The sequence below is a fragment of the Dama dama genome, chromosome 5 (assembly GCF_033118175.1).
Source record: "Dama dama isolate Ldn47 chromosome 5, ASM3311817v1, whole genome shotgun sequence".
In the NCBI taxonomy this organism is placed as follows: Eukaryota; Metazoa; Chordata; class Mammalia; order Artiodactyla; family Cervidae; genus Dama; species Dama dama.
The window spans coordinates 53,363,629-53,390,488 of record NC_083685.1 but is presented as its reverse complement, the minus strand read 5'-3'; the positions used below and the strand labels follow the sequence as shown (position 1 = coordinate 53,390,488).

The 26,860-nt window shown below is 36.8% G+C and overlaps 1 protein-coding gene across 2 annotated transcripts; it reads right to left on the bottom strand.

The window, feature by feature from the left end:
• Positions 1-563: 563 nt before the first annotated feature.
• Positions 564-26,459, bottom strand: ELMOD2 (ELMO domain containing 2). 2 transcript variants are annotated; one of them, XM_061142393.1, is made up of 9 exons: positions 26,322-26,459; positions 25,060-25,210; positions 23,752-23,780; positions 18,581-18,678; positions 16,646-16,775; positions 14,115-14,248; positions 11,986-12,054; positions 11,018-11,151; positions 564-4,113 (listed from the first exon to the last, which is right to left on the bottom strand). In XM_061142393.1, the coding sequence occupies exons 2-9, from the start codon at positions 25,199-25,201 to the stop codon at positions 3,968-3,970; spliced, it is 882 nt and encodes a 293-aa protein (XP_060998376.1). In that variant the 5' UTR covers positions 25,202-25,210; positions 26,322-26,459; the 3' UTR covers positions 564-3,967. The 2 variants fall into 2 exon arrangements, with proteins under 2 accessions (XP_060998376.1, XP_060998377.1); XM_061142394.1 differs by lacking the exon at positions 26,322-26,459 and adding an exon at positions 25,679-26,289.
• Positions 26,460-26,860: the final 401 nt, after the last annotated feature.

The following is a 26,860-nucleotide window of genomic DNA, read 5'->3' as shown; positions in this document are numbered from 1 at the left end:
ATTTGGTACTTCTTCATCAAACTCCTTGAGATGATTGCTTTGTCTTTAAAGCACTTTTCCCCTAACATATACATTTAAAGCTATAATTAGTACTAACTTTAATAAGGACTGCATTTGGTGTATCAAACCAGTTCCATATTTAGTTCAAGATAAGCTACACACACACACACACACACACACACACAGAGGAAAGCTTTGCAGTTTTAAAAAAAAGTATGGAAGCTATGCATTAACATACAAATAGATCCGTGATCAACTGTGAAATTAAGAAAAACATATTGCAGGATAGTATGATTTATTCCTAGCCTTTCTAAGAATGGAGGGTGGTGATGGTAGTTTCTTTTCTGCGCTATAACCAATTGTTCTTATCCAATAACCTTTTAAATTGGTAATCAGTGGATGAGTTAAAGTCATAAAAATAAAAAAATTTTCTGTATATTCTGATTTTACTCTACAGGAACATGATTAAAGGATTAAATGAAAAAAGTATTATTTCATGAACATAAATGACATAAATAAGGGATGAGGAAGATGGGAAGGAGCAGAAGTATTAATAGAAAGGCTTATGACAATTTCAACATGTTTTTATTTGCTCACAACATTCCAAACAAAACAGCATTACATTTCAACTATTGCTTTTACATAGGAAGTTAACTGCTTTATCCAAAGTAGACAGAAACCTATTTCTTTATGTTGCCAACCAGCACTCTTTCCCCCAGGGAAAGCTACTGCTTAAATATTTTTTGAATACTTTAACAGAAACATAGCCTTGCCCTATAAGAGTAATGTTGTAGTTGGGTCTTACCTGCACTACATTTAAACATTTTTCTTATCCAGAGCTGAAGCTAGGAAAAAAGAAGGCTCACTCATGATTTTTCTCAGATTTTTATCAACTCCAGGAATCCTCATTTAAAAAAATCAGAGAGGTTCATAAATATGAAATTGAAATTAAGCCTCCCCAGAAGTTGGGTGGACCATTTATCCTGAGAAAATAGCTGCTGGTCCCCAATTCAAAAGGATAATAAACATTATTGCCCTTCAAGCCAAATGTCTTCTCTTTGTGCCAAGATAACATGTAATCTTTCCTGCTCTGGCAATGAACACTCCTCCTTCACATTCCTCTAATGTTTCTCCTTTTAGCAAATCTTTGACCAAGTTCTATTTCACTGAATGCAAAGGGGAGAAATAGCACATAAACAACTATGGACACCGGAATAAAAATGAAGAGTACATATATTTTCACATAGAAAAATACATACAAATCCAAGTAGCTCATTTTAGAAAAAAAAAATCAGGACAGGCATTTTTAAGAAAAAGATTCTGCTTTCTCAATTATAAATGGTGCCAGTGAGACACTGATTTTTATATCTAACTATATCATCGTATTTATATATATAAAGAGGGGTTGGTCTAAGTTCACTGATATCCCCTGATTTCTCTCAATTCTTTAAAGATTGTCTTTCAGAATGTATTTAAACTGCAACTTGTAATTATATTTTGAGACTACTTTTATCACTGATTCACTCTTCAGTCTGGCACACACAAAAATTCATTTCAACACTGATTAACTTTTTTGACGCTAAAGCAATTTCCCTTCTACTCAATTCTATCACTACGTTGGTATTTTATTACTATAGAAACAGGTAAGATTCTAAATATGGATTTTTAGGCTACCTAAAATTCTAACATACATATGTTGAAAGCAAGGAAAAGTAGGATGGCAGACACAATTATCTTATTTCTCTTTTCATGTATGTCACTATCACATGAAAATCAGAAGGCTCATGTTACATTCTAATTTACAACTGGTGACATTTAGCTTGGCTTTCAAACTATCAAATCTTAGAATCTATTTGTGGCTTTCAACCAACTTACTATAGAATTGTCTGAAATGGTTACAGATAATCTTAAACAAAAACAGAGCAATATATTATACAAACAAAGGTGGACTTAAATAATATATTATTGAACAAAATTTCAAATGACATTTAAAAAAATTATTAAAGAATTATTAAAAAGGTTTTTCTTCCCCCTAGGAGAAACTTAATTACTTGAAAAGTTTCCCGTTCTATACTTGAATCATTCTTTAAAAGCACACTGACAAAGGTTTATATCAGTTCAAGACCTCATCTATTAAAAGATTAAATATAAAGGTAAGCATTTTCTACGTGAAAACTAAAAGACTAACAATCACTTCCCATGTAATGATACACCCTGATAAAATGAACTTTAATGGCTAATACCTGATTCTTATCTCATAGAACTCTGGCTGGATGATAAAGTATAGAAAACATTTAAAGAGATGAAGTCAAGGTATTCCTAGGATTGAGAAGTCTCCCACAAGAAACCTGTTTTAAAATTCCTATAATGCGGAAAATCTAAACCACTATCATAGTAAAATTGAACCCAATTATAACATTTTATCTTGTTGAGAAAAGAAGAATTTCAATGCATGTGTTTTTTTTTTTGGCATGCACTTTTAATGTATGTGCTATACAACACCACATCTGTTATTTCCCAATTGAATATTTTATATCACTCTTCTCTTTGGCAAGTTTAAAGAGAGAAGTCTGTCAGTGACATAAACAAATACTTGAAAGTTTTAGGTCTTGATATATCATATAAAAGCCAGTCCTTAAATGCTTGATAAGTACCACTTTAAAGATGTATTAACTATCATCACATTTTAGATTATATTATGTATTTAATAGGCTGCTTTCTGTAGGATTTAAGGAGGATTTGGTAATCAGATGGACCTATCTTTAAACTCTTTTAGTTTTGCTATGAGTACAAATGTCAAACACACAAGGAAGAAACTGTTCCTGTTAGAATCTCATCACTTTATAATCCTTGACAGCAGTCGCTGCTCTCCTGAGATTTTCAGAGAATAAAGCTATACAGAATGCACAGCCATCATCCTCAGGCTACTTTAGAATCCCACAGACCGTTACAGAACACCCACAAGGTCATACATCATTATCTAGAAACATGGTGGCGTCAAAGCAAAGAGCGGCAAGACTTAACAGTAAGTAAACTCAACCAACACTGCTTAACTGAGATCTTTAAAAAGCTTTGCTTTTCTCTTGTTAAAATTCGAAGACAGCTTTATTGAAATAGCACCTGTTCTTTGAGTATAATCAAGATTTTCTTAGCAGAGCATCTCTTTTCATAAACGTACACAGACAGAGAGGCCTCATAAAAGCCCTCACACCAAGCAGTAAAATTTCTTCTTTGTAGCTGATAAAAAAGCAAATACTGAAGATGAGAAAATGTCTTTAAAGCTTTAGAATTACACTGTGATATTTCAAAGCGTGTTATTTAAAAACAAAAGAGCTAATCACTGATACTGTCATTCTCTCATTACCTATTACATGAAATAATCAGACAAACCAAAAAGAAGGCCATAATTCTGTCTTCTCTGACAAAGAGAGTCTCTCTGTACGCTCCTATGAGGCAACATTATGACGGGTGATTGAGATGCAAACAAAGAGAACCATGACGAACTACTCTGTTAATTAACCTACAAATAAAATATGGCAAAGAAAAAAAAAATCATTTCCAGACTAAAAACCAAAAACTCTTAACAGAGCTTTGAAAAGATACCAACTTGATAGTTACAACACATAAAAATGAAAACTGACTTTTACACATTTTAATCAATCAATTTAACAAAAATACCTGATTTGTACTTTTACACTGAATGGGTTAAGTCCCAAGCTCCAAACTGTAGCAGTTCATGTGACTCTACAGAGGGGATCTTTGGAAGATAAGGTACCTTTGGAGGACAGTGTATTAACAAGTGTAAACATACACTGATTGTCCACTAGCTTTCTTAAATAGAATTTCTGAAATATTTTTGTAGGAAATTATATATATGGTGTGTAATTGATCAGATAATTTCTGTTACAACATATAAATTCTGCTGTGTGTGCAAAATGTGGTAGAAATAGAAGATACTACGGATGACTCATATTTTTAAAGTAAGTGACACATTACAATCCAGTAAGAGTCCTTTAATCTTTTCATGAAACTTCTCTCTGTACACGTTGAAATACATAATGCTTTCTGGCTTTTCCTCGAACCAAAACTTGTCAAATTCATACACAAGATAACCTGCAGTTGAAAAAAAAAACAAAAAACACATAAATATAGTGCTCAATAATGAAATCACACCCAACCATCTCATTTTAAAAGTGTGTAACCATATTTTAAATTCCTTATTAGGATTCAATAAGCAGAAACCATCTTTAAGAGAAACCTGAAGAACTTACTAAAAAATATTTTTGTATGTTCAAAATAAATATCAATTTCAATAAGATAGAGTACATTTATTCTTTGTCTCAAAAAAATCAACAAAAGTCTTCAAATTTAGATACTATCAAAAGATACCCTGAGAATAGGGGGAGAAGTTATCTCCAGAGATCCCTGAAAACAGAAAAATGAAAGTACAAGAAAATGTCAGGCATGGATAAAGTACAAAAAAATCTGTGTTTTCTACTTGATTTATAAATGAGTTACTTCTGCTTTTTTCAACGAACTGTCAAGCACCTTCTCTTTTTGAAAAGAATACATGAGCACTAAATAGGCTTAATATTTTTGTTTTTCAATATCCTCATTACAACAGCCAAATTAACACTCAAAATGTTAAATGTATTTAATGAAGATGAACATGTAAATAGACATATTTACAACAGCAAAATACGTGAATTTAAAACTGCTCCTAAACCCTATCTGGATTCAACCAGATGCATTTGTTTAATTATTTAACAAACGCTACTATAGCCCTGGCCGTGTGCTCACTGACTCTCATAGCAGTCCTACGATCCAGTGCTCTGCTAGCCTCTTTCTTCTGCAGAGGAAACAGAGGTGCAGAGAAGTTAAATGACTCGCCCAAACCACAGCCTGCAAGTGGTCTCTGTTATTTTATAGATCAGACTTGGTTTCCACCAGCATCTCATTCCCTCTTCTGAAAGGCTGTTCAAGAAGTGACAGAAGTGACCTATTTCAGATACACGGGGGAATATAGCCAGTGACTTTACATCAAAGAGTGACTACACTACACAAATTGCATAGTATGAAATGACTGTAAATTCCATTTTAAAACATTAGTTATAAAGCAAACAATAACAGACAAGCACCACGACACTTCAACAGTGAAATATCATTTCATAAGAAGGTCAACTGAAGAAAGATTTCAGATTAATCCCTTGATAACAGATCTTTGTCAACTGGGGTATGTGACAGAATCAAAGAATAAGGCCTCTTTGAGCAGAGAGACACCATCTGCTTCCTGTTCCCAAGAAACAAGCTGAGGATGGTGATCTGGTAATTATTTTTAACTAATATTTTACATCTTTCTTTCATTTAAAATTTATTCTGTGTATACATTATCACAACAGTACATACTACTCATCAATATATAAATTGAGTCTGTTCTCCTGCACCCTATCCCCAATATCATAATAGGGATGTACAATCAGAAACTTTGGAGATGTAATGCTCTTGATAGTATTAAAAGTCAGCATCCAACTAAATTTTACAGAACACAGCTTGTTTTAATATTTCTGGCTATCAGGTTTTAGCTATTTACCATACCTTTAAATTGCTTTTCATTACCTATTCAAACGACTAGTCTAGAACCAACTGCTCAACGTAAAACACTAGTAGTTTCTTGTTTCAGAGTGAGGTGGTTATAATGTAAACTGGTGTCAGAAAAAGAATGACTCAAAAAAACGGAGACTGTAAGTTGACTTGATGAGACATGAGGAAACTGCAAGAGACGATACCAAAATTCTAGGATGCTGACAGACCCATAAACGGCATAAGACTCCTAAAGCCTGTTAGAAAGTGATAGAAAAGGGTTGTTTCTATAAAGCACCTCTATTGTCCTTTGACTCCGGGAGTTTAAAACACCAGACTTGACAGAAATACCATAGAAAATTTCTAAACTTACAATTCCGTATATGCTTCTACTGTCCCTAACCAAAGCTGCAGGGGCACTTGAGGTTTCCCCACAGGGATTAAAAATAGGAGGACGACAGGAACAGGAATTAACAGGTATGAGGGATGTTACTGGGGTGATACAAATGTTCTAAAACTGGATTAAGGTGACAGTTGTACAAGTAAATTACTGAAACTCAATTGAACTGCACACTTAAAACAGGTGAATTTTATGGTATATAAATTACACCTTAATAAAGCTATTAACAGTCATAGCCTTTTTATTATACAAATTTAAGAGTTCATTTTTTGGAACCTCCACACCAATGGTTGGTGACTTCCCAGAATGACGGTGACTATGTGCTTACATGTTAGATATACAAAGGGTGACAACAGAACTAAGAAGCTAATTACCACTTGCTGCTTCTAGTCTTGTCCATGGAAGATGATAACAACAAAATGGCAGGAGAGACAAGGAGGAGAGTGGAAACAGATACAGATCACAGGGAAATAGACAATGTGAAAGCTAATCTTTTTATACAGTTCTTTCTTTTAGATAGAAACTATGACCTTGGAACTGACTTGTGTGAATGAATTGGGCTTAATCTCCCAACAAAGAAAGGTATCTGTGTTCAAAAGATAAGGTTTCAAATTATCTTCCAGTTAGAATATGCTTCTTCTAATAAGAGTAGAAAATTGGACTAAAGATTTACTGAGCATGGCCCCGCTCACCAGAACAAGACCCAGTTTCCCCCTCAGTCAGTCTCTCCCATCAGGAAGCTTACATTAGCCTCTTATCCTTATCCATCAGACGGCAGAAAGAATGAAAACCACAATCACAGAAAACTAACCACACTGATCACATGGACCACAGCCTTGTCCAACTCAATGAAACTATGACCCACGTCCTGTAGGTTCACCTAAGACAGACGGGTCATGGTGGAGAGTTCTGATAAAACATGGTTCACTGGAGAAGGCAATGGCAAACCACTTCAGTATTCTTGCCTTGAGAACCCCAACAGTTCAGTTCAGTCGCTCAACCCTGTCCGACTCTTTGCGACCCCATGGACCGCAGCACACCAGGCCTCCCTGTCCATTTCAACTCCTGGAGTCCACCCAAACTCATGTCCATTGAGTTGGTGATGCCATCCAACCATCTCATCCTCTGTCGTCCCCTTCTCCTCCTGCCCTCAATCTTTCCCAGCATCAGGGTCTTTTCTAAGAGTCAGCTCTTCGCATCAGGTGGCCAAAGTATTGGAGTTTCAACTTCAACATCAGTCCTTCCAACGAACACCCAGGACTGATCTCCTTTAGGATGGACTGGTTGGATCTCCTTGCAGTCCAAGGGACTCTCAAGAGTCTTTTCCAACACCACAGTTCAAAAGCATCGATTCTTCAGCGCTCAGCTTTCTTTATAGTCTGACTCTCACATCCATACATGACTACTGGAAAAACAACAGCCTCGATGCTGGGAAAGATTGAAGGCAGGAGGAGAAGGGGATGACAGAGGATGAGATGGTTGGATGGCATCACCAACTCAATGGACATGAGTTTGAGTAAGCTCCAGGAGCTGGTGATGGACAGGGAAGCATGGTGTGCTGCAGTCCATGGGGTTACAACTGAGGGACTGAACTGAACTGAACTGAATAAGAGTAGAACGTTAACTGAGACATTACAGTCAATTCTGAGGGGGTAACTTTTGTGTAAAAGATAAGTGTATGTGTGTCTTTACGTGTGTGTGTTTGCTTTAAATGTTTCAAGAAATTTGAAAAACATTAGCTTCACTGCTTCCTGGATGATCCACCGGTCTTATGGATCTGAGTGATAGAAACAAAGCAACTGAGAAGGTCCTATAATGACTTTGCCACCGCACATATTACTGTGATGATGTTCCTAGTCAGGAGCCAAAGCAGATGCTGGTATTGAAAGCACTGTAAGCAACACTATCCAAAGATGCTCCAGGTACCCCTCTGCGGGGGAAAAATGTTGGACAGAGTTCATTTTGTACCGCATTCTCACTTGTCACTCTAGTACATTTATTTAAATATGGTAAATGCTGAGCGGGGGATAGTTTTTTGGTTGTTTATTTTCCTGTTTGTTTTTGTGTTCAACAAGCAGCATTATACAAGCATATATTCATAGAGAAGACAAATAATCTGGAGACAGCTGGCCAAGCCCCTGGAGTTTCAGCCCTTTGCACAAAGTCAATGAGAGATTTAGGAGAAGAAATCAAACAAGACTAGAGGAGGGAAAAACAGTTTTTCAGTAACAAGATGAAAGAAAACAACTATATTTTCATTTTAAATAACTATACTTTCAATGTGGACATCTAGAAGAGGGTCATGACTGAAAGACTAGGTAAAAAACCTATGACAGTAACCTAGTAACAGAGTAAAATTACAGTTACAATGGGACAGAAATAGGTGGACAAATTCAAGAGAAATTTAGGAAGGAGACAAACCTGGAAATTCAGGATTAGTAAAGAGAAAAGGAAAGATATTCCCATTTGAATGCAGAGTTCCAAAGAATAGCAAGGAGAAATAAGAAAGCCTTCCTCAGCGATCAATGCAAAGAAATAGAGGAAAACAACAGAATGGGAAAGACTAGAGAATTAGAGATACCAAGGGAACATTCCATGCAAAGATGGGTTCGATAAAGGACAGAAATGGTATGGACCTAAGAGAAGCAGAAGATATTAAGAAGAGATGGCAAGAATACACAGAAGAACTGTGCAAAAAAGATCTTCACGACCCAGATAATCACAAGGGTGTGATCACTCACCTAGAGCCAGACATCCTGGAATGTGAAGTCAGGTGGGCCTCAGAAAGCATCACTACGAACAAAGCTAGTGGAGATGATGGTATTCCAGTTGAGCTATTTCAAATCCTGAAAGATGATGCTGTTAAAGTGCTGCACTCAATATGCCAGCAAATTTGGAAAACTCAGCAGTGGCCAAAGGACTGGAAAAGGTCAGTTTTCATTCCAATCCCCAAAAAAGGCAATCCCAAAGAATGCTCAAACTACCACACAATTGCACTCATCTCACACGCTAGTAAAGTAATGCTCAAAATTCTCCAAGCCAGGCTTCAGCAATACGTGAACTATGAACTTACAGATGTTCAAGCTGGTTTTAGAAAAGGCAGAGGAACCAGAGATCAAATTGCCAACATCTGCTGGATCATTGAAAAACCAAGAGAGTTCTAGAAAAACATCTATTTCTGCTTTATTGACTATGCCAAAGTCTTTGAGTGTGTGGATCACAATAAACTGTGAAAAATTCTGAAAGAGATGGGAATATCAGACCACCTCACCCACCTCTTGAGAAACTTATATGCAGGTCAAGAAGCAACAGTTAAACTGGACATGGAACAAAAGACTGGTTCCAAAAAAGAAAAGGAGTACGTCAAGGCTGTATATTGTCACCCTGCTTATTTAACTTATATGCAGAGTATACCATGAGAAATGCTGGGCTGGAAGAAGCACAAGCTGGAATCAAGATTGCCAGGAGAAATATCAATAACCTCAGATATGCAGATGACATCACACTTATGGCAGAAAGTTAAGAGGAACTAAAAAGCCTCTTGATGAAAGTGAAAGAGGAGAGTGAAAAAGTTGGCTTAAAGCTCAACATTTGGAAAACTAAGATCATGGCATCCGGTCCCATCACTTCATGGCAAACAGATGGGGAGACAGTGGAAACAGTGTCAGACTTTTTATTTTTTTTGGCTCCAAAATCACTGCAGATGGTGACTGCAGCCATGAAATTAAAAGACGCTTACTCCTTGGAAGGAAAGTTATGACCAACCTAGATAGCATATTAAAAAGCAGAGACGTTACTTTGCCAACAAAGGTCCATCTGGTCAAGGCTATGGTTTTTCCAGTGGTCATATATGGATGTGAGAGTTGGACTGTGAAGAAAAGGGCATTGAAGAATTGATGCTTTTGAACTGTGGTGTTGGGAGAAGACTCTTGAGAGTCCCTTGGACTGCAAGGAGATCCAACCTTAGTCCATCCTAAAGGAGATCAGTCCTGGGTGTTCACAGGAAGGACTGATGTTGAAGCTGAAACTCCAATACTTTGGCCACCTCATGCAAAGAGTTGACTCATTGGAAAAGACCCTGATGCTGGGAGGGATTGGGGGCAGGAGGAGAAGGGGACAACAGAGGATGAGAAGGCTGGATGGCATCACTGACTCGATGGACATGAGTTTGAGTAAACTCCAGGAGTTGGTGATGGACAGGGAGGCCTGGTGTGCTGTGATTCATGGGGTCACAAAGAGTCGGACACGACTGAGAGACTGAACTGAACTGAAATGAACTGAAAGGCAGGGGAGGTTATGGAACTGGAGACCTGGATGACTCCTTTGAGAATGGATGAAGATGATATGATCTGGACACTTAGTATCTAAGTACTTTCCTATATCCTATCTAAAGACACAAAAAGATCAAGAAAAATGAGAGTATGAAGCCAGGCTAAATCTGAATTCTTTGCTTCTGAGCAATATCTTCAGAGGATGCATTTATTCACATTAAACCTTCAAGATTCAAATATCATTAAAATAAAAGTTAAAGGAACAGTTGTAACATGACTGTTTTAGGAAGAGTTACTAGATAGCCCAAACCTAATACAAAAAAACCTGATCTTGAAATAAGGGGTGTGTGTGTGTGTGAAACATTCCTTTAAACTTTCTTACACAAGTAACCAAATGATCTATCTGTCCTTGATTCAACAGCATTCATTAACCACTACATAAGAAGAAAAATTCATCTGTAGTTGACTAGAAAATGAATGTCTACAGAAAAACTGCATAAATACTAAATTTGCATACATGTCAAAAAACTGCCTCACTGAATTTTTTACATCAGCATATATATAAAATGAAGTACAAAATACTCTTGGAAACCCATATTCCATCATCTTGTTTTTCAAAGATACTAAATAGTAAAATGACAAGCATACATTATATATTTGATCGAGGCAGTATATTATATATTACATATATAATTATACACACACTTTACTAAGGATTTAAAAATTTTCCTAGAAATACCTACTTTTAACTCACTTCAGTACTCACAATAAAACTGGTGAAAGTGTTCCATTGTTGGTATACCAGGAACAAAGTTGTAGAGGTGAAACTTCAAAGCTTCACTCTTCAGTAAGCTATAAGCCATCTCTGTAAGATTGATTCCAACTATTGCATAAGAATACCTATGTCAGAAACATTACCAGTTATCCCAGCTAGTCAAAGAGTTCATAAAGTAAAATTTAAACTATGCAAGGAATTAGTAAAATGTTACTGATTAATTTCTAACACAGTATTGATTTTAAAATAATTTCTACATATTAAGAAAGTAAACCAGAATTGATTAAAAATTTTTGTTCTTTAGAGCCTATTGATTTTCTGGATCTAATCTAAAACATGAAAATAAAGCTCTGGTCACATGACTATCTAAAACCAAAATCCTTTTTAAAAAACCCAAAAGAGTACTACATACAACCTCACTGATTTCTAAAATACACTGGGTAATCTGGTAGTTTCTCCATTATCAGGGTATCTATTTTTATGATATACTGTTATCAATACAATGCTTTTTCAAAGATAGGTATCATTGAAACATTAAAAATAAGTAACAATAAAGCTAATAATTGCAAAGAATCTGACACAACTTAGCAACTGAACAACAACAAAGCTAATAATATCTATTTACATTTTGCTTCACAAGTTTCAAAGCTATATCTCATTTCCTATTCCTATTTCAAAGCCATTTCCCATTCCCATTTTCAAATCTTCCTCAGAAAATTTTTAAAAGGTCCTTATTTCCATTTTATAGATAAACTGTATCTTGTGATAAAAATAACTGAAATACATACAAAATCAGTTTATGATCACATATGTTAAAATAATGTCATGCAGTATTATTTATAAAGTTCTTATTAACTAAAATAATCTAATTAGAAAAATCCCTGAAATACTTTCAAATTCAGATCTTCTAATTAACTTAAATTCAAGAGTTTACAGTTTCTTTAATATATCCAGCTTACCCTAATTTTGGATGATTTGAACGGGAAAGAATCTGATGAGCTTCACTGGTGTAATTTTCACTGAAATATCTGAAAAAGTTTAAGAAAAATAACAAAATTAACATGCCATTCAAACTGAAGATAAGCAGAAGCAATTTTAAAAGCTACAGTCAAAATGACAGTCCTATTGCCAAAAGTACCCCAATCTCCATCTCAAATCCTTTAGTGACTCTGAGGTGTTTCTCAATCAAAACTTAATTCTGAGCCATCAGGCCTATCTAGTATAGGATATGGGTCCTTTGCTAGATTTTGAAGTATTTTGACAAAAAAATGATCCAACAAGAGATTTTTTTTTAATCCATCTTAAGGAAAATCTAGAGTTCTGTCTGTCTGTTCCACATTTCTTATAAAATAGTCACTGTCTACCTCTCTTGGGACACTTCCTTTCACCTGAGTTCATTCCTTCTGTTGTGACTTAAATCTGTACTGCTTAATGCCATTGTTAATGCAATCAGAAGAAAGTCAATAGCCTTCCTTTTGCTTAAAAACCAAATAAAAACAAAACCCTCCTTAATGAGTGGTATAACTAAAATACTGGCCATAAAACAGAAGTATTAGCAGGTACAGAAGAGAAATATATAAAGGCTCATACATCCTATTGGTGTGTACTAATGCAACCTCTTTTGAGTTCTTATAGACCAAATCTTATAGAGAAGTCAGAGCTAATTTTATATTTTCAACCATTTCTAGTACATCAATGGCCACCAAACAGTATATCTGGATTGCAGTCATTTTTCAAATTAGTAGCTACTAGCTCTAAATAGAGTAAAAATATCTGCAAATTATTTAAAGGTCTATCAGAACCCCTTACCACAGAACTGAATCAAATCCTATTAAATTATTTAAGTTTTAAGCTAAATTATCTTCTGACAAGTGCTGAAAATCTTGATTTCTGACGAAATGAGCCAAAAGCAAGGTTACTCAGCAAAAGAAAGGAAACATCAGAAGAAAGTGTATCTAACAGCTACAATTATCTGTGTAGTTTACAAGTACCAAGAAAAAAAGGACTTCAAAGGCTAAAAACAAAAGATCTACATGTTCTGAACAATAATAAATTTTAAAATACTTTAGAATTTTCCCAAGTGAAAGCAAACTGCATTTATTCTACTTAAATTCAAGTTTCTGTTTATCAAAGTGGAAAACTAGCAATCTCATTTTTTTGTAATTATTATTATCATTATTTTTCAGACTACTGTGCTTTATTTTTGAAAAGTAGACATATAGGGAACCTTCCTACTCATAAATTTAGGTATTACAGAAAATTAAATACTTTTGTTACTGGAAAAAAACCTGTAAATATCAAAGCCCTACTGTATCTTCTATTTTCCTCCCAAATAGCCTTATCCATATTGATCTAGATACTTTTTCTCAATATTAACATAAATTAGCTCAGTTTGGGAATTAATTCTTTCACAGTAACAATTATATGAACTTTGTTATGATTAGGGTTCCCACCCTAGGCATTTTATAAGCCTATAAATCACTACTCAAGGACAGGCCCAAATACTAGAGTATCTCCATGTGCACATTCATATCCATATTAGTCTTCCAGGTTAATTTCTAAAATAGAGTTGGTTATCAATTCTAATTTTAGTTACATATTTTGAGATTTCACATATACACCCAAGCATAAATATTAAAAAAAGAAAAACAAGAGAGAATTCATATAGACTCTGAAAAGTCAAGCATTTAGATCAGTTGTCACAGATGGTGAAGAATAAGTGTGAAGCACATTTTCATCTTGTGTGCTTGTATTTCCTAAAATGGAATCAGAGAGCCAAGAGAGATGAGGCAAAAGGATATAAAGAGTAAGAAAAGAGTATATACAATTCCTTAAAAGGTATCAGAAACGTAGGAAGAGACAGAGGAAAAGTTGGTAAGTAAAGAAATCATACACACACACACACACAAAGCATATGGCCAACATCTTCAAATTTTTGCCAGCATATTAGTAACTACTAAGAGTACAGCAGCTACTAAAATTCAGAGATAGTATGAAACAACCAGATTAATTCTTACTAAAACTTAACAAGATTGGAGATTACATGGAATTTCATTTAGAGAAGAAAAGAAAGTTTATTTTCACTTACACAAGATTGATTAATCCAAGTATGCCCATGCCTCTGAAGTCTGTTTTGGGATCATCACCCTGGAAACCAATGTCAGCCCACTGCTTGGAGATTCTAGCCTTCAACTTTTTCGTGGGCATGAGAAGATTCCAGAGCTGTATAAACATGCTTCCATATTACAAACAATAGTGATGCTCTTAATTACCAAGACATTTTCCTTCTCACAGCTGATATACTGGTAAGCTGAATGCTTTCAGTTAAACTACTTTTGCAGACAAATCACAGGCTCAACAAAGACTATAGAGAACGTTTCAGTTATCCTAAAATATGTAGCACACTTATTCCAGTGTAAAAGATTGATATAAATAAAGAACAACAGATTTTGAAAAGATAACAAATACACAGAAATCTAAAACAATGACATGTCTTTACTTAATAAGTAATACATATACACTAGAATTGGTAACTGCTTTCTTGAGAAGAACACAGTGCTAGACACTTGCCCCTCGCCTCAAACACTATATTCTTAAGTAGGCTTTATTCTAATGGCGGGTGATTAGTCCCTAGTCAGAGGGACTACAAGTCTGAGATAAGGAGGGGATCATGGAGAAACAATACTGGTAATATTAAAACCTATATGATCATTATTTTTACAAATTTTCATAGCTGTAAAAGAAAAAAGTATGACCTGTCTGTAAGTAAATATATTCCCCAAGACTGAGGATTTAAGAACAGCTATCAACTATTGGATAGCACCAGACTAATCAATGAAAACTAAAGTTTTAAAAAAAAATCAGTCATTTTCCAAATTCAACACCACAAGTCATCAAACAAAACAGACTTACAAAAGTTGATAAGAAAGTTTGTGAAAACTTGCAAAACAGAAATACTTGCATTTTTTTTTTCCATTTCACTATCATTTCAGGCATTGTTGAGTAAAGGACTCCTAATGAAAGGAGTATCCTGTTACCTAGAATGAAATGTGAAGACTTTGTGACCTTACTGTGAGGCAGGGTCAGGACTCTGGCCCTGAAGCTAATACAGTCATGAGACTGGGTTTTCTCTGGTCCCTCCTCTCATCACTAACACATGCATCTGCTCACCTTAGCGTCTCTCCATGAGCTCAGCAAGCATTTGATTATGCCAGGAATGAGGCCCACAATGATGTGGTGAGAGACAAGGTAAGACCACTAATCCTCAAAATCTACTATGTGTAAATATCAAATTTCTGGGTTTCACTCCTGGAGATTCTGATTTCACAGGCCAACGTGGAACTCTGGATTCTAAATGTTAAAACACTGGTTAACTTTACTGAAGGTGGCCCTTAGACTGCACTTAAAGAGACATGAATCTCCTCAGCCCCTGACCCTGCTGAGTTTGTGTGAGGCTGGGTGATTCACTGCCAGCCACCAGCTCTTCACCTTTCAGTAAGTTCCATGATGAATCACCAAGATGAAAATTCCCCTGACTAAAATGCTAGGACTTGGGTCTTATTCCTCTAAAGAGAAGAGATGGTGTAGAGAGGGTCTGACGTTAAGGCAATAGTGATGATGAGAAGGTTATAAAGAGGAGTCCAGTCTCAGTGAGTGCCAGGCACTCAACCCACAGCAAAAGTCCTCTGAGTAGTTTTATTATCCTCTTTGCCAAAATCAAGTTTTGTTTTTAAAGTTCGGTGCCATGCATATTTATACTCTTTCTGAAAACAAGGAAAAAGTTTTGTTGTTTTTAAACTTGTCTCTCACTGTTACTTAGATACTCTCTTACTGGAATGATGTTTCTTTCCACAGCACTTTTAGTTTATAACTAAACTAAACACCAGGTGCTCTGTGCTGTCTTCCCTAACTTTAAACATTAAAAAATACAATTAGAATAGGTGAAGTGGACGGGCAGGTGACTCATTTCTATTTCAGAACTGATCATTCTAAGATCTTCCTGAAGCAAATGACTTCATCTTCTCTAGGCCCCAGAACTAAACTCATCCCTCAAACAAAGGTACTAAAGTAGATGATTTGGAAAGCTTGCTCCAGATCTAATCTCTCATTTCAGCATTGCACCGACCTTACTGCACCGACCTTTCTACTCCAGAAATAAGAAACAGGAAGTTTCTAAGTAAATTTCTTTACTCCCTTGATTTTTAAATCTATTGTGGAAATATTCAGCACGTTTCATAAATCCCCAAAGATCATTTCAGACATAATGATCTGCAAAGGGGCCTCCATGTTCACAGTTTGAGAGGAAGCTGAACAGATGCCTAATTTGCATGAGGGATTCTATGAGATGTGGGGAAAGTCTGAAGCTTGCGGACCCATACTTCTCAGCTGAAAAGATCTCCCTTTTTAAGTTTATGATTTATTTCAGAATTAAACAAACATTAAAATATACAAAATTATAAAAACAGTTAATGAAAAATCTTTCACCAGCATGATTACATTTTCTAAGAGGCAAAGAAATCAGATAGCTGTGTAAGCCTCTAGACGTTGCACAAGGCCTTACCATCTTAAGCCTGATTTATTTTCCAGTGTCACTCCAAATACAGAATGCCAAAAACTTACCTTGATAAGCAGCTTTTCATGTTGCAGGTTATCAGAATCATACGGCTTTTTTCTCACACTTTCTACATCCAAATAGAGCTGTTTATAACCAGATATCTGTAGTAAGCATGCCTTCATGCTGATTTTAAAACTGAAAATGATAAAAATTGTTATTTTTAAAAAACATCCCTTCCTACCACAATAAAGCAACACCTTTAATAGCATGTGGTTCATATGTCTATTTAGAAAGCAATTTCTAGTTTTCAATTGAATACAATAAGCATCAAAAGCCTCTGAAAACACAAAACATTATACAAAGTATCACACAGGATAAGACAGAACAAGGCCTAGAAAGAGAGCAAGATGTGTAGGAAAAGCAAACTCTGCAAACTGTAAAATGCGCAAATCCTTCATTTGTTCACTTCTCTCACATTTTCTCTGAGCAATCTCACACATTTCCCAATTCTTACTGCCCAACATTCAATGCAGACCTGGTTTTCCAAGGATGCAACAACGCACATAGCCATGACACGTTCTCCCAAACACAACAGCTTATCTTCCCTGAAGAAGCATGCTCTTTCTCAACTCAGTCTCTCAGTCTACTCACAGAATCACTAAGCTAGTTCCCCAAGCTAGAATGCTCTGAGTTCTGACATTCCTCTCCATCAAAAACACATCAAAAAGTCCCTGAGCCCTTATCCTTTGTGGCTCTGAACTGTCCTTTAAAGGCCCCATCACATATCTGTTTAACCTGGTACATTTATGGCTTCATCGTCTCTTGTCCAAACAACTCAGTTTCCTGTTTTGTCTTTATCCCTTCTACCAGCCTCCTATATCCTCAAATTTACCCTCCATCTTCCTAAAATACGTACCTGATCATGCAGCTTGTTTGCTTTAAAAAAAGAAAGAAAACAGAGGACAAATCCAAGTTTCTCAGTGTGACCTGTGAGTCTTCTCACAGTGTCTCTGATCTCGCCCCCCCCCACTCACTTCTCCCACCTCTGCTCCGTGCCTATGCAGCGCTCTGGCTACAAAGGGCGCCCTACCATTTCCAGATACTCAAGGACCCCGTGCCTTGTAGCCTCTTTCTCTGCATGAAATGTTCTCTGCGACCCACTCAATGAGGGACAGCTCAAATGTTCCCTTTTCTGTGGAATTATCATCTCAGTTCTCTCCTGTACCTTTCCCTGTTTCAGCCTAAATAATGACTCCTTCCTCAATATCCACACAGAAAATACCAAATGAAGGAAAAATTGCTAAGTATTTACTATCTCAATAAACTTGTGCTGAGAACACAAAACTGGAATAAGTCAAGTCCTTCTCTTATGGAACTCAGAATTCATTCGGGGAGGAGCAACAGTAAATCAGCAACTACAGGATAATGGGTTAAATGTGTAACAGAGGACCTTCCTGGAGGAGGATGGAGGAACTGAATTTTCAAAGACAAAGAAGGACACAGGTGCTGAAGTTGCATTTAACTTTGGGAAAGTAATGGTAAGCTATTTTAGAGAAGGCAGATGATAAATTGGCAATAGTACTGGATTGGGACCCAGTGAGTGAGTGAAGTCGCTCAGTCGTGTCCAACTTTTTGCGATCCCATGGATTCTAGCCTACCAGACTCCTCCATCTATGGGATTTTCCAGGCAAGAGTATACTGGGGTTACCATTTTCTTCTCCAGGGGATCTGCCCGACCCAGGGATCGAACCCGGGACGCCCACATTAAAGGCAGACACTTTACCGTGTGAGCTACCAGGGAAGTCCTGGGACTCAAAGATACAGGTTTTAGATCTCCTGCTACTCACCTCTCTGGACCTCACGTCCTCATCGAGTGAAGTGTAAGGATTGAATTGGATGATTTCCACAAACCTTTCACCTCTAATGTTTCACAACTTTGTGTGATCTTTAACCTCACAGGATGTAAGCACACGATAAATGAGAATACTGTAAAAACACACCTGTCATCCTTCTCAGGGTTAATATTCTTTTCCTTCATTATATCTTCTACACATCTGTCCACTTCACTCTGAACAACAAGTGGAGCTCTCTGTAAAACCTATTTGTGTGAAAGAAAGCTGTATGAGAAAAATCTCTTATAGCTGGGAGAAAAAAGGAGTATTTTCAACAGGGCAATTGTGCTGTCTTTTTATTACTGAGTTCTAAAAAGTTATTTACTGGATATAAGTCCTTAATCAGGTATATGTTCTATAAATGTTTTCTCTGTGGCTTGCCAATTCATTTCTTAAAGGCGTTTTTGATAAGTAGTTTTTCTTCTGATGAAGTCTAATTTTTCTATTTTCTTCTTAAATGGTAATGCTATGTCTTCTCTAAAAGAAACTTCTGCTTAACCCATGGTAGAAGATGTATATTCTTCTATGGTTTCTTTGAGAAGTCTTAATATTTTAAATATAGGTCTAAAGTCCATATCAAATTAATTTCACAAGAAGAGTGTGATAAGAGCCTCCCCACCCCCTACCCTCCCAATTTGGTTCCAGCTGTTCCTGTACTTTATTGGTTTTCCAATACTTTCCTGATCTCACTGAATTGCTTTAGTATTCTTTTTAAAAATTACATGTGGTCTATTTCTCTTCTCTCACCTGTTATATTTATCTCTCTGCCTAGAAAGTCTTGGAAGTCAGATAGTATATGTCCTTTAACTTTGTTCTTTGAGAAGACTATTTGGGCTATACTAGGTCCCTTAAAATTCTGTATCAACTTTAAATAAGCTTGCCACTCCCTTCAAAAATAACTTGCTGGGATTTTGACTGGAATTGCACTGAATCCACAGGTCAGTTTGGGCATTGGCATCATAACAACATTGACTCTTCTAATTGATGAATACAGTATATCTTTCCATTTTAAGTTTTCTCAGGAAAAGGAGTTGTAATGTGGAAGTCTTACACAGCTTTCATTAAATTTATCCCTGGGTATTTTATATTGCTGGATGCTACTTTAAGTGGAATTATTCTCTTTTTTGTTTTTCTGAAGTTTATCTTAACATACAGAAACATACTATGTCCTATGACATTGCTAAATTCATTTACTAATAACGCTAGTAATTTTTAGATTTCTTAGGATTTTCTATACTCATAAACTATGCCATCTGTTAATAAAGACAGTTTATTTCTTTTCACTCATTATGTCTTAGATTTATTTTCTTTGCCTTACTACACTGCTTAGGTCTTCCAGCACAATACTGGATAAAAGGAGAGTAAACATCATTTTTTCCAACTGAACGTGCAGAGCATTCAATATTTCAGTGTTGTATATCATGCCAGCCTTTAATATGACAATGAAGTTCCTTTTATTCTCAGTTAGTTGAGTGTTTTTGACCATGAATGGGTATTAAGTTCTGTCAAAACAGTTTTTTTAATATCTACTGAAATGACCATATTTTTCTGATTTACTTTGTTAATGTGGCAAGTTACATTCACTGACTTTGAAAACATTATTATTTTTATATATTACTAATTCCATATTAACATCTCTAGTCTTAAAACAACCATGTGGATATTAATACCTTTCTTTTACAATGAGTACTCTTGCACAAAGTCAAAGAAAGTGACAGAATCAGAACTTACACTTTTTTCACAGAAATAAAGAAGTACAGCAAGTTAATGGAAATATCACAAAATTAGAAATCAGTTTTACTCTACAAAGTATTGATAAATGAAATATACAAATGAGATAAAACACACACCATAAATTGTATGTCTAAACTGATGAGACTTCACCCATTAGCTTATTGACAAGTTTACGCTAGATTTAAAACTTCAAGAAAACAAAGCTCCTCTGATTTAATTCAGTAAGTATTTAACCACCCATTTGTTGACCATTTCTTTTTAGTATGCTCTTGAAAACACAATTAGCAATTTTTAAATAATAAAATAATAAGAATATAATTTTAATGTTTAGTTCTCTAGTGAACTTTAGTAGCCAATAAAGGAGATAAAAGATAATGAACATTTTATTTTCTTTAAACTTGTAACTACTACCTTAAAGCTTCCAGACACTTCACCTTAGCCCACCTTACCTCTTACATCTCCAGATGCCTGTTTATAATTACATTAGATTTTGTTCTTTACTTCCTGTTTCATATCCCAAAGGCCCTGATGGAATGTTGAACATATAGCAACCACTCAAATCTTTGCTCAAGGATTTGACTAAGGCACTAGAGCTCTTAAAAAGTAACATATACAGTCTCACTTAATTCGGGCATAATTTTACAACACATGAAATCCCATTAGCAAATTCCATGACTGAAAATGTTAAAATCAATTTTAGTAATAAGTTATACAGACAGATCTGTGAAATAGAGTTCCTAGTTCCAGAATCTCTCCAGATGTTCATCTACAATTTATGATGTTGTTACTTCATGAAATTGTGTTCCAGGTTATTAAAGGAACTATATGAGTGGACAAGTGTAAACAAATTTTTAGAATCACTCTAGATCCCTATAGTCTCATTAAAAAAGGAGAGAAAGAGATTCTGAACAAAATAAGATTCTATAAGATTCTGAACAAAAAGGTAGGACTCTGAACTGCTCCCCACCACAATATTCATTCATGAGTTATACTGACCATTAATAAATAAAAGACTAAATCAGTAAAGCACCTATTTTATAGGTCACTCTCCAGAACTTAACTGATAAGCTTGCAACAATCAACAGTGTCCATTTTCTTTCTGGCATGAATCAGGAACTTATATCAGTACCATTAGACAGTAGTAGCAAGTCAACATTTTTTGACCCTAAACTCTAGATCCATATTGTACATCACGACCAAATACAAACATATATGAATATCTAAAAAAGTTATAGATGCATAGTGACAGTGAAGTCGCTCAGTTGTGTTCGACTCTGCAACCCCATGGACTGCAACATGCCAGGCTTCCCTGTCCATCACCAACTCCTGAACTCAAACTCATGTCCATCGTGTTGGTGATGCCATCCAAGCATCTCATCCTCTGTCATCCCCTTCTCCTCCCACCTTCAAACTTTCCCAGCATCAGGATCTTTTCAAATGAGTCAGTTCTTCATATCAAGTGGCCAAAGTATTGGAGCTTCAGCTTCAACATCAGTCCATCCAATGAATATTTAGGACTGACTTCCCTTAGGATGGACTGGTTGGATCTCCTTGCAGTCCAAGGGACTCTCAAGAGTCTTCTCTACAACACAGCTCAAAAGCATCGATTCTTCAGTGCTCAGCTTTCTTTATAGTCCAACTCTCACATCCATATATGACCACTGAAAAAACCATAGCTTTGACTAGATGGACCTTTGTTGGCAAAGTAATGTCTCTGCTTTTATATGCTGTCTAGGTTGGTCATAGCTTTTCTTCCAAGGAGCAAGTGTCTTTTAATTTCATGGCTGCAATCACCATCTGCAGTGATTTTGGAGTCCAAAAAAATAGTCACTGTTTCCATTGCTTCCCCATCTATGTGCCATGAAGTGATGGGACCGGATGCCATGATCTTAGTTTTCTGAATGTTGAGTTTTAAGCCAATTTCTTCACTTTCCTCTTTTACTTTCATCAAGAGGCTCTTTAGTTCTTCTTCGCTTTCAGCCATAAGGGTGAAGTCATCTACATATCTGAGGTTATTGCTATTTCTTTAGGCAATATTGATTCCAGCTTGTGCTTCATCCAGCCTGGCATTTCGCATGATATACTGCATATAAGTTAAATAAACAGGGTGACAATATACAGTCTTGACGTATACATCCTTTCCTGATGTGGAACCAGTCTATTGTTCCATGTCCAGTTCTAACTGTTGCTTCTTGACCTGCATATAGATTTCTCAGGAGGCAGGTCAGGCAGTCTTGTATTCCCATCTCTTTAAGAATTTTCCACAGTTTGTTGTGATCCACTATGTTATTCAAACAAGAGTCTAGATGGCCCATACTCTACCTCTGCCAAACCAACTAATCTATATACAGAGGAAAAAAACTGTGAACTACTATAGGGAAGTATAGCATGTGTTAGACTGAATAATCGGTCCCCATTTTTCATTCCCATGCAAGTGAATTATATACCCACATGTCTAACATGGGTTTATGGTGAGCCATATTGTATTTCTCCATCCCTTGACTTGGGCTTGGCCATGTAACTTACTCTAGGCATATTAATGACACATGACACAAGAAAACTTAAAATATGTTTGTGTGGTTGGAGCTCCAACGATTCACTATGAATCAATCTGGATTCTTTTCAATGTGGATCCCAGAATGAGATAACTGGAACAGACCTGAACTTGGCACCAGCTTGAGGAAGAGCCTGTCCAGTCGGCCCACAGATATATGAGCCAAGAAATAACTAACTTTGGTATATGTCACTGAGATTTTATAAGTCTGTTACACAGAAGACTCTTAAAAGAGTCCCTTGGGATGCAAGGAGATCAAGGCAGTCAATCCTGAAGGAAATTAGCCCTGAATATTCATTGGAAGGAGTGATGCTGAAGCTGAAGCTCCAATACTTTGGCCACCTGATGCAAAGAGCCGACTCACTGAAAAAGACTCTGATGCTGCGAAAGAGTGAAGACAAAATGAGAAGTGGGTGGCAGAGGATGAGATGGTTGGATAGCATCACTGACTCGATGGATATGAATTTGAGCAAACTGTGGAGACAGTGGAGGACTGAGGAGCCTACAGTCCATGAGGTCACAAAGAGTTGGACACAACTTAGTGACTAAACAACAACAATACAGCAATAACTAACTAATAGCATGAGTAATAAAAAGTGACTTATTTTAGATCAAAAGGTTTTCTATAGAAAACCCAATAACTATCCAAACCTATCCTAAGGACACAATCTATGAGAAAGCTTTCCCCCTAAACACTTTCCTTTCCCACAAGTTATCAAGTTTTGAGGTAAAATAAACAAGCAAAACCTCAGAACAGAACAAATTATTCAAATACTTCTTTGTGACAAGTATTGCACGCTCCTCCCCTGCCCCCACACACAAAGAGAAAAAATACTACTTCTTAAGTGGGAAAACTTCACCCAACACTCTTTGCAGCAAAGACTCTTCTAGTAGCACACTAAAAATAATTAACTCTAAAATGAGACATTCTTTTAAAGAAAAAGTATCTCCAAGTTAATTTTCTAGCATTATTACCTTGATATGAGCCTACCTTATTTTTGGAGTATGTCAAGGAGTTTTCTGAAAAGAAGAAAAAGAATATTACTTAAATAGTTTGTGAATTACTCTATAAACAAATACTATAAATACTGAGAAAATAAATTATTTTAATAGCTCTAGATGATATAATAATTTTTACATTTTTTTTTTCTTATCAAGAAATACTTTGCTCTCCTCAGAGCAGTCAAAAAGGCAACTCTTAAGATCAACCAAGAATGTAAGTCAGCCAGAAAGTTGTTAAAAATCTTGGGAAGTAATTACCCTGCAGTCATCCAGATGCCCTGAGGTTCCCTCCCTGACTGCCATTCTCTGCCTGTTGTCTTGTTACCAATACCCACTCCTCAAATCTAACAGCGGTGGATTTCTTAGTTGAAGCGCACTTGTTCAACACAAAAGAGGTTTTGGTTAAGTCGTGATTTTCCCATTTAACACAGTGAACATGAAGTGCAGTCCACCCCTGGTCTGCCTTACTCTGGTCAAAGAGAAACGACCTCAATCGCACTTCTCATTCATCTGTGTTCTAATTTAAGGTGATATTTTCAATATAGCATGGAAAGCTGATCAATTTTAGAAAGTTCTAGAGCAGCACTGTTCAACAGAAATATAATGCAAGCTCAAATGTGAACCATGTATGTTCACATTTAACATTTACATCTTAACATTTTCTAGTAGCCATACAAGAGTAACAGAAACTGATAAAAGTAACAATATATTTTAACCCAAGGATCCAAAATATCATCACTTCAACATACAATGAATATAAACAATTATTAGTGAGACACCTTTACATTCTTTTTTCACGTAGTCTTTGAAATCCAGCATATATTTTATACCGCTGCACATCTCAATTCAAACTAATCACATTTCAAGTGTTCAATAGCCACATGTGGCTATTGGCTACACAGTATATGACAGAGCAAATTTCCAGTCTAATGATCTTTCTTAGGGATTACCAGATACCTATGATTGTTCTTTCATGAACTACATTGAGAGATTAAGACTGAAGGATGCTGCATGTCAAAATGGATCTCCTTTACTTAAGTGAAAATTTCAAAGGGGTAATAGTAGTAGAGAGGTATTTTTTTCTAGAAAGTAGGTTGCAACCATAATCTAAGATACAACTGATGAATTAAATAACTGTTTCTTTTTCCATAAAATCAGTTTTAGAGTTAGATGGATTCAAAGATAATGAAACAGATTAAGTGATTTGATCATGATACACAAGAGCATTTGTCACTATCAGTACTGAGAAAAATAGAATCTTATTTGTTTTTAATCATTCTTTTTTGAAAAACATTACCTATCCTGTGCGTCCTTTGTGCACCTACATAGGTATCAAAAATTCGCTGCAATTCACATTTTCCAGTCATCTGTCGTAAGAGCCATTTCATCCAAAATCGAAAAAAGTGCCCATAGAAGAACTCCCACAAAGCAATAAACATTTTTTTCCCCTGCAGAAGGAAATATATGATAGGTTTAATGACCCTAAATTAGGTTTTTAAAAAGGGAAAAATTAGTTTATTCAACTCATTGAATCCCAAATTATATTGTTAATCCATCATGTCTGTTTTGTAGTAGTGTTAGGCAGCTAGGAAAACAAAGACAGATGTCATATATGCCATTTACATTAATTAAATGATGCTGGTCAAACGGTCTATTTACCTCTTTTAAACAATTAACTGTAAAAATCAAACTACTTACTTAGATTCAAGGTCTCGGTTCACTAATTTCTTAGTTTGAGAATAGGGATCAACAGCCCAAGAACGGAAGAACCCCAGCTAAGGCAACGATTAAATCAAATATAGCATATATCAGAAATGTCTGTATAAGGAACAACTCTTCTTAACCCCGTGGATAATCCCAGTTACATGTGTCCCAGTCAGGCGATCCCAGCAAACAAAACACTACATATTGCTTACAAATTTAAGTACAGAAGTTGAACACGAAGTAGATCACACCCTGGCTAATTGCCGATTTTCCATTCAACAGGTGAAGGGCAGAAATACTGAGTGATAAACTACACCCTCTATAAAACTTAATTTTTATGCCCTAAGGAAAAAAATCTTCGGTTCTTAAATGAAGCGGGGTCGGGGAAATTCAAGTCAGGAGGAATTACTTAAAAACGAAGGAAAAAGCTCATCTCCTTCCTGCCTTAAATATTCCCACCGATACATCGTCTCCCTAGGGATTGTCAAATTCGAAATCCCCTCAAGTCAGCGCAGAATCTGTGCAGAGACGGGCTGAACTGAGACTTTAAAAAGAATCCATCTGGTCCGCGCTCATCAGGACAAAAGAAGCCGAACTACTAGGCAGAGGGAACGCCAGCCTCGCGGCGCCTGAGCTCCCCAAACCTCGGGGGGTCGCTGCGCCATCGAGCCCCCCTCCCGGAGTCTGGCCAAGCCCAGCTCGCGCCCTGCCCGCGAGTGGGAGGGAACGGTTCGCACAAAGCCCCGCCGGCCCGGACGCCCAGTGGACTTTCCACAGGACGCCGCGGGGCTCGCACGCCTCCAGCGAAGCCGCACGCAAGCAGCACCCGGCGAGAGGAAAACAAATAGCAGCCACCTCACGGGAGCGGAAGAACTAGGAGGAGCGGGAGCTGCCTCGGTTTCCCCAACTGCAAACTGCCGGCAACGGAAACGACGCTACGAGCCGTGCGCTCCCTGCAAGCACCGCGACCCGGAAGTCGAGGAGCTAGGCAGTGGGAACGCCTTCCCGCGGACACTGCCCGTCCCCGCCCCGCCCCCACCGGCTTCTCCGATTGGCCCGAGGCCCACCAATCGCGATCTCTGAAAGAATGACGAGCTGAGGGGCCCCGTCGCGCGTGCTCGGATGCTGGAGACGCCCGACAGTTGCCCTGACAACGGCTACCTCGTGGCGTGTCTCCCATCAAAGATAGGTCTTTGTCAGAGCGGCTGTGAAGACTTCGCTCTCCTACAGCTTCAGGTCAGTTGCGCAAGTTCAAACCGTGTACTACTCCTACATTCCAAGCACTGGAGAAGCGATGTGTTTTGTGTAACTTTCATAGAGCCAAGGTTACGAAAGCACTTTCACCTACATTTAGTCTTAACTCTGTGAAGTAATTAGCACGTTATGGATGAGGA